General features: G+C 55.2%; 6 protein-coding genes across 6 annotated transcripts; 2 read left to right on the top strand and 4 right to left on the bottom strand.

The window, feature by feature from the left end:
- Window positions 1-2829: 2829 nt before the first annotated feature.
- Window positions 2830-5671, top strand: TKL1 (transketolase TKL1; the record flags this gene model as incomplete). Its single annotated transcript, XM_076677785.1, has 10 exons — window positions 2830-2894; window positions 3021-3033; window positions 3173-3233; window positions 3307-3449; window positions 3517-3761; window positions 3843-4557; window positions 4635-4824; window positions 4892-4975; window positions 5041-5177; window positions 5261-5671. The coding sequence occupies 10 exons, from the start codon at window positions 2830-2832 to the stop codon at window positions 5669-5671; spliced, it is 2064 nt and encodes a 687-aa protein (XP_076535109.1).
- Window positions 5672-5888: 217 nt separating this feature from the next.
- Window positions 5889-7533, bottom strand: JCM15063_001521 (uncharacterized protein; the record flags this gene model as incomplete). The annotated part of the gene is made up of 3 exons (XM_076677784.1): window positions 5889-6791; window positions 6874-7351; window positions 7421-7533. The coding sequence occupies 3 exons, from the start codon at window positions 7531-7533 to the stop codon at window positions 5889-5891; spliced, it is 1494 nt and encodes a 497-aa protein (XP_076535108.1).
- Window positions 7534-7757: 224 nt separating this feature from the next.
- On the bottom strand, window positions 7758-8407 carry JCM15063_001520 (mago nashi family protein; the record flags this gene model as incomplete). Its single annotated transcript, XM_076677783.1, has 4 exons — window positions 7758-7766; window positions 7835-7879; window positions 7946-8035; window positions 8099-8407. 4 exons carry the CDS (start codon window positions 8405-8407, stop codon window positions 7758-7760), a joined length of 453 nt encoding a protein of 150 aa, XP_076535107.1.
- Window positions 8408-8730: 323 nt separating this feature from the next.
- Window positions 8731-10293, top strand: JCM15063_001519 (uncharacterized protein; the record flags this gene model as incomplete). The annotated part of the gene is made up of 3 exons (XM_076677782.1): window positions 8731-9457; window positions 9524-9584; window positions 9654-10293. The coding sequence occupies 3 exons, from the start codon at window positions 8731-8733 to the stop codon at window positions 10291-10293; spliced, it is 1428 nt and encodes a 475-aa protein (XP_076535106.1).
- A 120-nt stretch (window positions 10294-10413) lies between these two features.
- On the bottom strand, window positions 10414-11253 carry PAM17 (Pam17p; the record flags this gene model as incomplete). The annotated part of the gene is made up of 4 exons (XM_076677781.1): window positions 10414-10534; window positions 10594-10642; window positions 10741-10918; window positions 11002-11253. The coding sequence occupies 4 exons, from the start codon at window positions 11251-11253 to the stop codon at window positions 10414-10416; spliced, it is 600 nt and encodes a 199-aa protein (XP_076535105.1).
- A 1076-nt stretch (window positions 11254-12329) lies between these two features.
- On the bottom strand, window positions 12330-14013 carry JCM15063_001517 (Zn(II)2Cys6 transcription factor domain-containing protein; the record flags this gene model as incomplete). Its single annotated transcript, XM_076677780.1, has 2 exons — window positions 12330-13031; window positions 13099-14013. The coding sequence occupies 2 exons, from the start codon at window positions 14011-14013 to the stop codon at window positions 12330-12332; spliced, it is 1617 nt and encodes a 538-aa protein (XP_076535104.1).
- Window positions 14014-14531: the final 518 nt, after the last annotated feature.

The following is a 14531-nucleotide window of genomic DNA, read 5'->3' as shown; positions in this document are numbered from 1 at the left end:
CGCTTCACCAACTGGAGTGTCTCGCTCCGCTCTCGTATGGGCCCTCGAGAAACTGCACGTCTTTCTCGACGGAGCGAATTTCACCGCCTGGGTCGACGCATGGGCGATTCGCACGCTTCTGGACATGGCCAGTCCGTCCCGCCACATGTTGCGTTGCGTTGGCAACTCGCGATACAGGAATACCGGGATCACTTGACGATCAAAGATCGTCCTGGCACCGCTCATTCGAATGCTGACGGCCTCAGTCGCGGTCCAATGGCTAACGACGCCACCAATCCGGCTTCCGCTCTTTCGCAGGAGCCCGAGCCGCGAAGCCAACCTATCGCGGTCGCAACAGTCAAACCTTGCGAGGCGCTTGCGAAAGATCTGAAGCCCGATTGGTGGAATCGCTGGCCATTGGAGTGCGACTGAGGCCGTCAGAATTCGAATGAGCGGTGCCAGGACGATCTTTGATTGTCCAGTGACCACGGTGATCCTGTATCGCGAGTTGCCACCGTAACACGTGTCGAGATGGACTGGGCATGTCCAGGAGAGTCCGAATCGCCTATGCGTTCACCCAGGCGGTGAAATTTGCTGCATCGAGAAAGACGTGCAGTTTCTCCAGCGCCCATACGAGAGCGGAGCGAGACACTCCAGTTGGTGAAGCGCCAAATCTTTCCTCCGACGATTTGAGCTGTCTGAAATTGTAGCATATGACGTTCAGTCGGCTTGACGAGCACGAAAGGACGATGTCACTGGAAAAGTGATTTTTTCGGATTTTCGACCATTCGCCAGCTCGGTCACCCGGTTTCAAAGTCTTGCTCGGCATCGACGACAACAAGGTCGCAAGTGTGAAGAATTAGAAACCTCCGACGGACTCGGAGGAGCTGCAGACGTCCCTCGGCTTCACAGGCCACTTTCGCAAATTGATTGCGAACTACGGGGTCATAGCGCGCCCCCTCACCCGACTCCCTGGGTAATGGAACCAACAAGTCGTCGATGTACACCGAGAACCAGCCCCCGCGTAAATCTTGGTGAAAGTGCGCGTCCATCCGCCGCTGGAACTCGGCCGATGCGTTGCAAGCCCATAGGCATCCGGAGAAATGTCCGAATGGCGTCGAGAACGCCGTGCGTTCCGCGTGTTCAGGGTTCATCGGGATTTGACGAAAGCTTTGTTCGAATTTCCGCATCGAGCGAACTGGGGGATTTCTGATCCCTGAGCGAGTGATCCCTGAGCGAGTACAGCGTTTGGTCGATGCGGGCATCGGATATGCGTCGGGCGTTGTGACGATGTTGAAAACCTTGTAGTTGCTCACCAGCTTCGCTAGAAGATCTAGGCGGTCGCTTCAAGGGACTCAATAGATCATAGAGGTAACCTTTGGTTGGAATACTAGGTCGATAGACGGACCCGAAAGGATTGAAGAGAAAGAGAAAAGCAAGAAAGAGATCCGTCGAGGAGCTACTTCCCTCGGCGGCCACAGAAGGACAAAGGGGCGAGGGAGAACAATGGCAAGACAGAGGAACGAGATTCTTCCTTTGTTCAGCGGCTAATCGCGGCAGCGCTGGTGTTTTCCCGCGTTGGGGGTCTTCTCAAGCCCGCTGGAATGCGTGGGCGCTGCTGTGTCTCTGCGGGGCGCTCGATAATGGCGTGAGAGGAATCCCCGAATGTCACAGTTACGCGTGCTCATCCGACTTGGCCACAGAAAACATCTCATTGGTGACCTTAGAACAGCATCTGCTGTCTCCTGAAAGCGCCTTCAGAGTCTGGTGCACGGGAACAGGAGAGCTCGAAGTCCGTTGCGCTGGTACCGCCTCGGAACCCTTGCTTCGGTCGCACTCGAGCCCGAGTCTGTAGCATCATCCAATCAAATATCAGGTCGGTCAATTGCTACCAGACTGCATTCAAGGGGGACGGAGGCATAGGGCTTACCTGCCGCTTAATTTCGCGAAGGATTAAACAAGCGAAGGCAGTGGCGTTGCAAAGTTGCCTGAAGCAAGCCTTATTACGTGCAACAGGCCCACTGCTGACCATCGAGCTTCTCACGCTCGATTACTAAGCTCGTATCCTTTCCCCCGTGGTTCGGCAAATACGTTGATATACGCGTGCGCCACTTTGAAGGATTGTGAACAGAGTACTTAGCTTGAACTTCGCGGGATATTAAACGTCGCGGGTGCCGCTGTGACACGATAGAGTGCGCTGAGGCTCGTCATATGAAGGGGAATTTCTCTGCTCCTACGAGGTCGGTAATGGAAGTGGCAAACTGGAAATGGATTCAGTACAAGAGCGTGAATACGAGGGAAAGAGAAGAGGGATCTCAATGGGATCAGGCTGAAGAAGAAGAGCGCGTGAATTGAGTGCGTGTTGTCAGAAAATCGAGGCCGAACGCCGGATACCGAGAGAGAAGAATCTGCAAGAAGGAGCGAACTCTGCGGTGGCGAGCTCGCGGATCCCGCTCACGAGAGAGTGTGTTGAAATTTTTTGCACAGAGACGAGCGCGAGACAGCACAAGATTCGACTTGCCGAGGGACGGACTCATGGGATGGCAAAAATGCGGAATGACAGACATCGATGACATATTGGGCGCCGGGCGAGCACTTCGCTCGAAAATGTTGGCAACTTCTCTCTTTGCCCTCCACCCCCTTTTTTGTGAGCCTCGCTGTCACCAGACACCTCGCACGCGCTGCCGCTGACGATATGTGTACTCCTCCCTGCTGCTGTCCCCGTACCTGCATTCGTCGCTGCGTCGTGACGTGCGATTCTGTCATCCTCGGTGTCGGACTGTGCCATGTTCGACTCGATGTGCGATCTCGTGTGTACTTGCGCGCTCGCCAGAAGGACAGCTCTTCATCATGCCTTTCACCCCCAACGATGCCGACTTCAAGTGCATCAACACGATCCGCACGCTCGCGCTTGAGTGAGTGACATCGATTTCCCCATCCCGAGCAGCTCCCGGCCCTCGCCTCCCTCGCGCTTCACGGCCGAGAGCTGCACGTACTCAGCAGCAGTACCATGCTGACTTCTGTTGAACTCGCGCGTACAGCACGGTCAACAAGGTAACGCCCGCACTGCCGTCCATCCGCATGTCATTTTCCGATAACAGTTGACTGATTTCGTCCCAACCCCGACATTTCTCCTTTCCGCGCCTTCCGAATCCTTCGAATGCGACGCTTTGTACCGATTTAATGCATACAGGCCAACTCGGGTCACCCCGGAGCCCCGATGGGAATGGCACCCGTCGCTCACGTTCTGTTCTGTGAGCCGGCGCCCCGTAGCTTCGCCCGACCCACACTGCAGTCCCTGACTCCCTCAATACTCTTCGCGTACAGCTCGCTTCTTGAACTGCAACCCTGCCGACTCCAAGTGGATCAACCGCGACCGATTCGTCCTCTCGAACGGTCACGGATGCGCCCTTCAATACGTTCTCCTCCACCTCCTCGGATACAAGGTCTCGATCGATGACCTCAAGCAAGTCAGTCGCACATTTCGAAAGTTCCGCAGATTCTGGCAACGAGGGATCTGACTAAACCCCCTTGCAGTTCCGTCAACTCGACTCGATCACCCCGGGTCACCCTGAACTCGGTGTCACCGATGGTGTCGAGGTCACCACTGGTCCTCTCGGACAAGGTTTCGCCAACGCTGTCGGACTCGCGATTGCCCAGGCTCACCTCGGTGAGACCTTCAACAAGGACGGCTTCCCCATCTTTGACAACCACACCTACATGTTCACCGGTGACGGATGCTTGATGGAGGGTGTCTCGGGCGAGGCTGCTTCCCTTGCCGGGTGAGCCGCAATTTCTCATCTCAGAAAACACAAAGCGCTCCACTGGTGCTGAGACTAGCCCTGAGGCGCCCATTCTGACAGTCACCTCAAGCTCGGCAACCTTATCGCCATCTACGACGACAACAAGATCTCGATCGACGGTTCGACCGACATTGCCTTCACCGAAGACGTTGCTAAGCGCTTCGAGTCGTACGACTGGCAAGTCCTCGTCGTCGACAACGGTGACGACGACCTCGAGGCCATCGCCAAGGCGATTGAGGAGGCCAAGGCCGAGACCCGCAAGCCGACCATCATCCGCCTCCGTACCACCATCGGTTACGGTTCGCGCGACCAGGGAACTCACGGAGTTCACGGCAACCCCCTCAAGGCCGACGACACCGTCGAGATCAAGAAGAAGTTCGGATTCAACCCCGAAGAGTTCTTTGTCGTTCCGGACGAGACCAAGAAGGTCTACGGCGACATTGCCAAGAAGGGAGCTGAGACTTCCGAGAAGTGGAACAAGCTCTTTGCCGAGTACGAGTCGAAGTACCCCGAGGAGGCCAAGGACATCAAGCGCCGTATCGATGGCAAGCTTCCCGAGGGATGGGAGAAGGCCCTCCCCACTTTCACCCCTACCGACGACGCCGTCGCCTCGCGCAAGCTCTCCGAGGTCCTCCTCGCCAAGCTCTCGACCGTCATCCCTGAACTCGTTTCTGGATCAGCCGATCTTACTCCCTCCAACTTGACCCGATGGAAGAACGCCGTCGACTTCCAGCCTAAGGAGTCTGGCCTCGGTGACTACACTGGCCGATACATCGTCAGTCGCACGATCCGCTTTACTCCCTCGATCTCCTGAGTATCGCTTACTTACTTTATCTTTGCGTTGCTTTCCAGCGCTACGGTGTCCGCGAGCACGGAATGGGAGCCATCGCCAACGGTATCGCCGCCTACGGACCCAACCTCATGATCCCCGCGGTCGGAACCTTCCTCAACTTCGTCTCGTACGCCGCCGGTGCTCTCCGTCTCTCGGCGCTCTCGCACCAGCGTGTCATCTGGGTCGCTACCCACGACTCGATCGGACTCGGTAAGTCACCAAGTTGGACATTTTACGCGATTTTGCAATCGTTCTAATGGATTGTCTCGCTATTCAGGTGAGGATGGACCTACTCACCAACCGATCGAGACTGTTGCCCACTTCCGCGCTCTCCCCAACTGCAACGTCTGGCGACCTGCTGGTGAGTCGAGGTTCCAGATGGTACGATCATGAGGCGAAGTTCTCACGCTTTTTTGTGTCATCCAGACGGAAACGAGACCTCTGCCGCCTACTACATGGCTCTCACCTCGACCCACACTCCTTCCGTCCTCGCCCTTACCCGTCAAAACCTTCCCCAACTCGAGGGCTCTTCGATCGAGAAGGCCAACAAGGGAGCCTACGTCGTAAGTGGACCAAACCTCTTCCGATCAATACCATCGATCGTCTTCTGACAACCTTGTGTGATTCATTGTGCGTTCGTGTGCAGCTCCACGAGGAGGCGAACGCTGCCATCACCCTTCTCGCTACCGGATCCGAGGTCTCGCTCGCCGTCGAGACCGCCGAGGTGCTCAAGAAGAAGGGCATCGCCGCGCGTGTCGTCTCGATGCCGTGCATGGAGGTGTTCAGGAACCAGGAGCACGACTACAAGTTGTCGGTCCTGCCCGACGGACACCCGATCCTCTCGATCGAGGCGTACTCGACGTTCGGATGGGGCGAGTGGTCGCACGCGCACGCCGGTATCAACACGTTCGGAGCTTCGGCCCCGGCCAAGCAAGTGTACAACAAGTTTGGACTCACGGCTGATGCCCTCAGTGAACGTTCGCAAAAAGTGATCGATTACTTCAAGAAGCTCGAGCAGAACGTCTACTCGCCGGTTTCGCAATCGATCAACGTCTAAACGTGATGAAAAACAAAACCCAAGAAGACGATATACGATTTCCATCCAAAGACGGGGGTCCTTCTAGATAGTCCTCTTCTGCTTTCTCTCCCCCCCTTCTTTACACTCTCTGGATGTCATCTGTCGAAATTTCTAATCAGTCTGTAGATAAATATCTCCCACCGTTCGTCCAGAGAGCGAGAGCGAACGAAAAAATGGTGCGGCAAGAAATTTCTTCTTATTTCCTGTGGACGGCATACCACCATTTGTTCTTTGCTACCAACCCTTCCCCTTCAAGTCCATCTACCGTGTCGATCCCCCACCAACCCTCTACTCGATCCCATCCTCCTTTCCACACGTTTGGCTCGACAGCCCAAATTGGACTAACGGGGTGTTCGAGAGAGACGAGCGCTTCGATCGCATCTTGTCCTTCCTCTCGAGTTTGACTCGTCAACACAAACGGGACCTTGTTTGGGATCGAACGAACGAAAGTTGACCAAAACGAATTCGGGTTCTCGAGCGACAAAGCGATCGAAGTGTTGAACGAAACCAACAACGAAGAAGAAGAAGCGTTCGAGAATTCGGTGGTCGACGACAATTCGTGAACATGTCGAATCGTCCTCGAACGGTTTTGCGAAACACAAGTCGGACACATGGGTAGGGTTGTCACTTTGTGATCGAGCTTGGCAGTCGCCGAGTCCTGTTTCGGCGAGATGGTGACGAGGTTCAAGTGCTGGACGTGCGGGAGTCGATGTTGAAGTTCTTCGAAACACGGGATCCAACTCTGACACGTCTCGAGCGATTCATCGACGAGGTAGATCGTCAATGTCGTCTTCGAGTTTGACTCGTGATCATTCGTGACAAATCCTAATTTGGTGAGAGCGGCGACAAGGGTCATGACGGGAGAGAGGGCTTCGAGGAACACGCCATAGATCTCGGCGAGAGGAGGTATCGGGGTTGGAAGGTACTGTTTGACCGAGTCGAGGTACTCGGTCCAATTGCGTTCGAGAGGCGCGATCGTCGTCAACGTGCGGTTTGGAACCCACAATGGAGGCGGAGGGGGCGATGCGAGATTTGCATGCGCGAGATGTCGCCTCAAGCGGTACTCGTCGATCTCGTTAGAGAGCTGAATCGTCTCGCACTGTTTCCCACCCACCCGTCGGACATTTATGAGACAAAGTCTCGAGATAATCTCTCGCGTAAGGGTCAAAGCGAATGCTCACATGGGTTCGACCTTCGACATCTCGCACGTGTCGATGTTGCTGCCGTGCGAAATCCTCGTGAGCTTGTCCACAAAACCCGATCACTCGACACCCACTGCACAGTCTCCATCGGTTTGCGTCTTGTTCCTCGTGAACGATTTCTTGGATCTTGGGCTCGTTCGGTACCGGTCTTCGTTCGACATCACATTCACGATCCCAACAGACGAAGCATCGAGGTTCGCGCCACAACAGTTTGCTCTCGAGCATGGTCGCCGGTCGTTTCAAGGCCGTTTCGAGCAATTCGTCCTCGGTCAACCACAATTTCCTCTGTAGGACCCTCCTGCGTGCGAGGTGAGTCGTTTCGAGTGAAGAAGATTGAGAGGTCGATAGGGGTGGAGGAGGACTCGGTGCGGTCGGACTCGTTCGAATCGCTTTGATCGATACGCAGAACGATTTGTGATCCTTCCAATCTCGGGTCGAGCATTCAGTTGAACAGTACCTGCAAGTAACCGAGTACTCGGTCAGTCTTCACCCCGAATCTAGAGGGAGATCAAGAAAGACATGTTACTTGACGATCCGACAACTTGAACATTTGCGCAGCGTTACGACCGTGGAAGGTTTGAAGCACTGCAAGCAGGCACTGCCTGCAAACGCGACGTTCGGAACTGGTGCCGAATCCATGTTTCCTTTGGTGAAGAGACAACCTCGAGAATGCGAAGATCTCGAGTGGGGGAAGGAACACCTGTCACTTGAGGGGAGGTGCGGATTCCAAATCTCGCTCTCTCGGGACGCGACTCTGTCAAGTAGCTATTTGTACATCTATTCGGTGTTTCACAACTGCAAAGATCGGGCTCCATCATTGGTTCCCCCTTTTTTTCCTCATTCGCGATCGACGCGACAGACACTTAGTGAGTCTGGATTCGATCCGGTTCAGAGTGAGTACAAGCGCCACTTGCAGCGATTCAGAGTAGAGGACACGCACGGGTTTGATCTTGAAATGCAGCGAGATGAGGGAAAACACAAAGATCTGGGAACCATGCGCATCCAAAAGTCAGCCTTGAAACAGTCGCGTCGGGATTCAGGTGGCCCGTACCTTGAGGTCCTGGATCAGGTAGTAAAACACTCGCATGCCTTCCGGGTCGGCACTGTTTTGCACATCGACAAGCGAACCAATCTTGGCCGTCTGTAACCGACAAGAGCGTCAGTCGTCTCATCACGTGAGAGGGAAAAAGAGAGAGGGACGCGCCTCGAACGAGATGTGGTAGTTGCCAAGCTTGACCTCGAGTTCCTGCTTGCCGACGACGTTCTTCTTGGGCCAGTTGTTGTCGTCCTCTTTCACGATCTGAGACTCGTCGACGATCTTTTTGATCGCGTCGAGCGTGGCCTGGCTCAGGTGCATCTCGCGTCGGATCAAGCCTTCGTTGCGGTAGTTCGAGTTGAGCGCGAATCGCAGTCGGCCCTGCGACAGTTCAAACTCGAGAAACTCGTGTCCGTACGAGCCGACGTGCCCGGCATAGTGTCGAAGGTAGAACGGATCGGCGGAAGGTCCCGACATGAGATGCGAGGCGACAGGGAAGGAACAGCGGCGTCGAGAGGAGTGGCTGCTGTCGATTCAGAGATGGTCAGTCTGAGTGTGCTACCAGTTGTCCAGCTTCGGCAGGAGCGACAGCGAGCATGCGACGAGGCGAGGCGAGGTCCAGCGGTTCGCTCGCTCTCTCACCACGAGGCTTGACCGAGGTGGACAAACTCACCGAACAGAACCCTGTGTAGATTGGCAAGTGCGCGAGCGTGCGAGGTGATCGGGTATCGGATGTTGCGGGCAAAGGCTTCGTCCTGATCAGTCTCACTTTCGCCTGTCCACCCCCCACTCGCATCTGTATGTCGGCACTGCATCTCGCACCTGGGGTCGGTCCCTTGCGAGCACTCCGCCGTCTGCGTCTCGTCTCGTCGCACTTGACCCGAACGACTACGGCGCTCTCTGCGCTCGCTCCCTCGCTCCTCACTGCTGCTGCTGTACCCCGCTCGTCTCTCCCGACTCGCCAATTCTCGACTTCGTCCACCTCGTCGTCCTCCTCGTCCGCTTCGACCGACTCGTTCTCGTTCACGACCGCGTGCGCGTTCAGAGGCAAGCCTGGATCTCCAGAGTACTCTCCAGAGTCTGCTACTTCGAGCCAAGACCAACCCAAGCGCAAGACTTCGAGTGGACTCGACCAACTGCAACAAGGTCTCGCGCGGGATCACCCCCTGTCGCAGTGGCGTGACGCCCAGCTCGAACGCAGTCCGAAAGGAGCAGGGCATGACTGGTTCTTTATCGAAGGCATTCCCGCACATCCAAGTCAGGGCGAATCTCTGCACCCTCCCAGTCCCGACGACAATGTGCGCGTCGGTGGGATCAACGGAGTCGTGCTCGCAGTCGCAGACGGGGTCGGAGGTTGGGAAGAATCGGGAGTCGACCCTTCGCACTTTTCTCAAGCGCTCATGTGGTTTGCACGAGAACGCGTGCGGCAAGGACACCTGTCCGAATCGACGATCGGTTCGAAAGCGCTCAAAGCCCTCCTCGAAGGCGCGTTCGAGGACGTCACGAATGAAGACGCGATCGTAGCCGGTAAATGATTTCGTTGTTTCTCCCGGGGTCGAGAGCTGGCCCTCACTCGGAACGTCTGAACCTCAGGATCCTCGACTGCTTGCCTCGTCGCACTCGACTCGTCGAATGGCAAACTACATGCTGCCAAGTCAGCGCTTCTCCTCGTGTAACCCTCTCGATGACAGCACTGCTGATTCAATCTTGCATCCGATGATAGCCTCGGCGACTCTTCCTACATGATCTTGCGACCTGAACCTCGAGCCCACCTTCCGACTCCTCCTGCCTCTCCACAACTCGACGCCCCATCGACACCGACATCGACAGCCCCGATGTACACGGTCGTACATTCGGAACCGTCCCAAACTCACTTCTTCAACGCCCCGTACCAGCTGTCGAAACTACCTCCGTCTCAACGACAGCAACAAACAAACTCGTTGATGGACTCGCCTGCAGACGCAGCCGTCACTCCTCGAGAAGGGATCCAACTGCAGGTTGGAGACATTGTCGTCCTTAGTACGGACGGGTTCGGGGACAATGTCTTTCCCGAAGAGATGCAACAACTCGTCGGACTCGTGTACGACAAATGTCTCGAAACTCAACAACAGGGACAAACTAGTTCGGGAGGACCAGTGGGCACAGTGATGACGATTGATGATCATTTGTTCGCGAGTAGTCTCGCTCAGACGAGTTTGAACTTTGCGAGGTTGGTCAGTTTCAAACGGGACAAAGTGACCCCGTTTGAAGTCGAAGCGAGGAGGTACGGGTACGGTAAAGGCAGTGGACTCGGAGGTGGCAAAGTCGACGATATCACCGTGGTGGTGGCAGTCGTTGGGAAACCTTCGAGTCCGGAATCGTGAAACTCATATTGAGAAAAAAAGCGTTTACGCGCGACAGTCGCCCTCTCTTGTCTCTTTCGTCCATCTCTCTCGATGGAGCGAAGCGACGATTTTCTTGTCATATTCGAGACTAGAATTTCGCTACAGTTCAGTCTTGAATGCCGATTTCCTCATAAATGTCCTCTGATCCCTCAACCAGTGTCGGTAATCCTTCAAGCTTCCGACCTTTTCAGCATAGTAATCTGGGATCGGGTTGGCAACCCTATTTATTTCGAAATCGTCAGCAAGCCCGTGAACATCAGGAGAGAGAAAAATGCTGACGAGTTTCGAGAAGCGTCTGCTCGGTTCTTGACGACGTGAGCGAAAAAGTCTTTACGAGGTATCAACATGGGGCACGTTAGCTCTGGTGGTTACGGGAACATCCTCAAAGCGAGAGATCGAGGTTGCAATGGTGTTTTCACTTCTCACCTTTGTCCTTCGCTTCGATGCTCTTGACCCCCTTGCGGTGAACGGCCTTCCAGATCGTGCTGCCCAAAATCGGACCTGCCAACCATCCCAATCCAATGCATCCGATCGTCGCGATACCGTAAATGTACACGGGTTGCAAACCCAAGATCAATTCTGTCGGGTCCGATTCAATCGTTGCCTTGAAGCCCCACTCGACCGTAAGTTCAGCTTGTGAGAGACAAAGGGGTCCCTCGCGGAGAAAGGAGAGAGAGAGAAACGTACAAAGTAGGAAGCACCACCAAAGAAACCGATCAACGTCGTCGGTACGCTCGCGACGAGACCATACACACGTTGCGACTTGCGCAGGGACAAATACGTCGGCCAATCGATCTGCTTCGCGAGCTGAACTTCTTGTGCCGAGAGCGTCGATGCCGAACTAGATGAAGCGAACCGTTGCGATACGAGCGGTCCACGCGGCAGCAGGACTCGCGGCAAGGTGCGCAAGGGCAGTTGAGATGCTGTTCGGAGCGACATGGTCGATGCGAGAGGTGAATGAATGGCACTCGTCTTTGGGCGCGAGGGCCGGTGACGGCGGCCGTGGTCATCGTATTTTTGCTCTCTCTTTCTACGACTTTCGTAGACGTATAATACAGCTTGATACTATCTCACCGTTCCGACCAGGTACTCCAACAACGGTAGAAGAAACAAACCGGAAATTCCAATCTGTGTTCCCCGCGGATCCCGGTAGCTTCAGCCTCCAATAACTATCTTATCTCCGACGCACTTCCGTCGAGATGATTCAAACCAATGGGCTTGAGATTTTGTGCGGAACCTCGTCGAGCATCGCTGGACTTGCGAGCTAGTCGACGAACTGCCTCGCGCTCGAGCCCGCTCGTTGATCCAGAGATCAAGCCGAATCGCGCACAAATCAGTCATACAAGCGAAGTATAGTGCACTTCTCGCGCGATCTCATCGAGCACCTTGAGGAGACCGAACAGCGGCGTCCTTGCCACAAAAACTTGCGGGTTGCGCATGGTGCGACGGAGTCCAACCCTGCGGGCGCTACACCTGGACTCAATACAGTGGCAGGCAATTCGCGAATCTCTCAAAAGATCTGTGTATGGGTAAGCAGCATTATTTGGCCAAATGAGCGTCTGAGCGCACGTACCTTGTAATGCCTGACGTCTATAGGCGCGAGTGCGCACATTTCGATCGAAGACGGCGCGTCAGTCCAGACGAAAGAGCATACAGAAGTCCTTCCTATTCGAGTTTAGGTCGCTCCAGGGCTTGACGAGTCGAACGCAACGGCCTGTGCCGCTCAAAAATCGGTGGGCGACTGTCTCAGGACTGGACGCGTTGCGTTTGTCTGTCCTTCATTCCGATCACCATCACAAGCAGCAGTGTACTATACTCGTCACGCGCGAGCCACGATTACGGACACTGATGTAGGCAACGATTGCATCATGACTGCAGAAAAACAGGGAACCGAAAATTCATAAACACCTAGGAACGTACAAGTAGCGGTCACAAAACTTCATACTAGTCGTACGTAGAGATATCGAATGCTGCAGAGGGTAGAGTAAAGTGGTGCAAGCAGTTCCGCGGGCTCCTCATGAAATGTCGACCGTTCGCCTCAACAATCCGACCTCGGAAACGAGTTGGTCGCAACAGGCCCACTTGCTGGCTTGCTTCCTCAGGATAGTCTCGCACATGTCGAGGTCTTCCTCAGTTCTCGCTCGATTGAATTCGACGTCTGCAATTCCCGTACGGTTCGTTTCCTCCTGACTCGCTTGCGCACCGAGTAATAGTCCTCGGGCAGTGATCAGGAAGCAGCAGCCCCAGAACGGCGAATGCGGTTCACAAGCGACGCTCATGCCCTCGCGCGTCGGGGCAGTGCGCACCACATTGAGAATCTTGTTGGCCGCGAAGCGAACGAGCGAGGCGAGGGTACCGGTTCGATACGATGTCACGTCGAGTGAACACGGGAGAGTTGGAGCGACAAGAGGAGAGAGAGGCGAGGTCGAAGATAGAAGAAGGATGATGGAAGCAGGGGCCATGGAGGCGGTCAGGAAGGCCGACTCGCGCGATGCCGCGAGGGTACGCGAAATCCAAGTGTCAGGTGACGAAGGATCAAAGTTGGGAGTCGTTTCGTCGAGGTACTTGACGGCGGCTTTCTGGATCTCGTCGCTACGCTCGACAATATCGACGGTGTATTGGAATCTTTCATCTTCGGGCAGCGACCATAGGGTTTCGAAGTCGGTTGCATCCCGTAAGAGCGACAAAGCATGAATCATCATGTTGTCCGGCACGATCTGTCGGTGACACCAGGTCAGCATGCGGAGTCATTGTAATGCTGTGAGCAGCGAAGAGAGCGCTCACACGGGTGGGCATTGTAATATCCGCTAGGAGGAGACTGCGATCTCCAGTCAAGACACCAAGCTGGATCGTCAATCCCCACACCACGTAGCCCAATCCGATGAAAGCTTCTTGATCTCTCGCGTGGATCTGGTACGAGAGCTTCGAGTAGTTGTGCCCGTTCCAGCCGAGACTGCGAATCTCCGTGGTGACCCACTGAATCAGCTCGATGGATTTGGCGCGATCCTTGACGCCGTATGCGCGCTGAGAGAGTAACACTGCCGCTTGCAACATCGAGAGCGAGATGAACTTGGTCTTGGGTGGACAGATTGGAGGTGGCCTCGTCGTGTCGACGATGCAAGCAATGGCATGTGTTAAAAGCGCGTCAGAGTCCTCGAGAATGCGTTCCACTTTCGCCGGATCCGCCGGCAGGATTGGGCACCATCCGTAGATTTCCTTGACATACGCCTCTGCCAGTGCCGTGCGTGATGGGAGAGGAAGGATGGTAGGCATGTCCTCGGGCTGAAAGGGACCGATCGAAGGAGAATCATGCTGGTTGGTCGATCCCGAGAGTGAGGTCGCCTGCGATGGCGAACGACCGTACGCGTCGCTAGTCGTCACGTTCGGGTTCGAGTCTGATCCCGAGTGAGCCGGGGAAGTGGACGAAGCCGTGCGCGGTGAGGAGTCGGTTGAGGGTTGTACGAGTCGACGAGGACGGCCCTTGCGACGCGAGGGTTCGAATTCGCAGTCGAGCTTCTGCCGTCGACACCTCGCGCACTTTGGCTGATCATCGAGAGTCGCCGGATCGAAGTCGGGGTCTTCAAAGAGCTGCAAGTACTGCTCGGACAAGCCGAGACACTTTGCTTTCGCTTTGCGGCAGGGAAGACACGACTTGCTCGGACGCTTGCGTTCATGACCGAGAGGAATCGGAGGAGTCATCGAGAGCGAGCGAGAAGAGCGGCCAAGGTGAGCGCGTTACGGGTATGGGAATTAAAGTGGGCTGTGCCAGTCTCGCGATGACCCTGCGTGATGTGTAGATGGTCAACGCGCGCGTACTCAGTCTACTGTCCAATGACAAGTGCTCTGGCGGACCTACGCGCTGTCTCGTGCTGCAGAGAGTTAGAGCCTCCTCCGGTTGATTCGCTGTCGTTCAGGTCGCGATTGTGTAGACAAGTCGCCCAGTCGCTCGCTACTGTACGTATAGTTGGTTCGCAGGGCTTTGCTGTACGCGTAGCGTGATCTGAAGAGGGTGGTCAGCGTTAGAAGTTGCGTTGGGTTCCCGCATACTCTATTCCCGTCCCCACAGCGTCTTCTCCAAAATTCTCTCGAAGATCCAAGTAATCCGATGGCCATTACAGAGAATACCATTCCAATTGATATGAGGTTACGAAAATGCAACAAGCTTGCTAGAGTCCTCGAGTCCTCGAGGTTTGCGAAATACAACACAGATTGTACAG

The sequence above is a fragment of the Sporobolomyces koalae genome, assembly GCF_050403365.1.
Source record: "Sporobolomyces koalae JCM15063 DNA, S_koalae_JCM15063T_v1_ctg10, whole genome shotgun sequence".
Classification (NCBI taxonomy): Eukaryota; Fungi; Basidiomycota; class Microbotryomycetes; order Sporidiobolales; family Sporidiobolaceae; genus Sporobolomyces; species Sporobolomyces koalae.
Note: the sequence above shows the minus strand (reverse complement) of the source record. Positions and strands in the feature narration are given on the sequence as shown.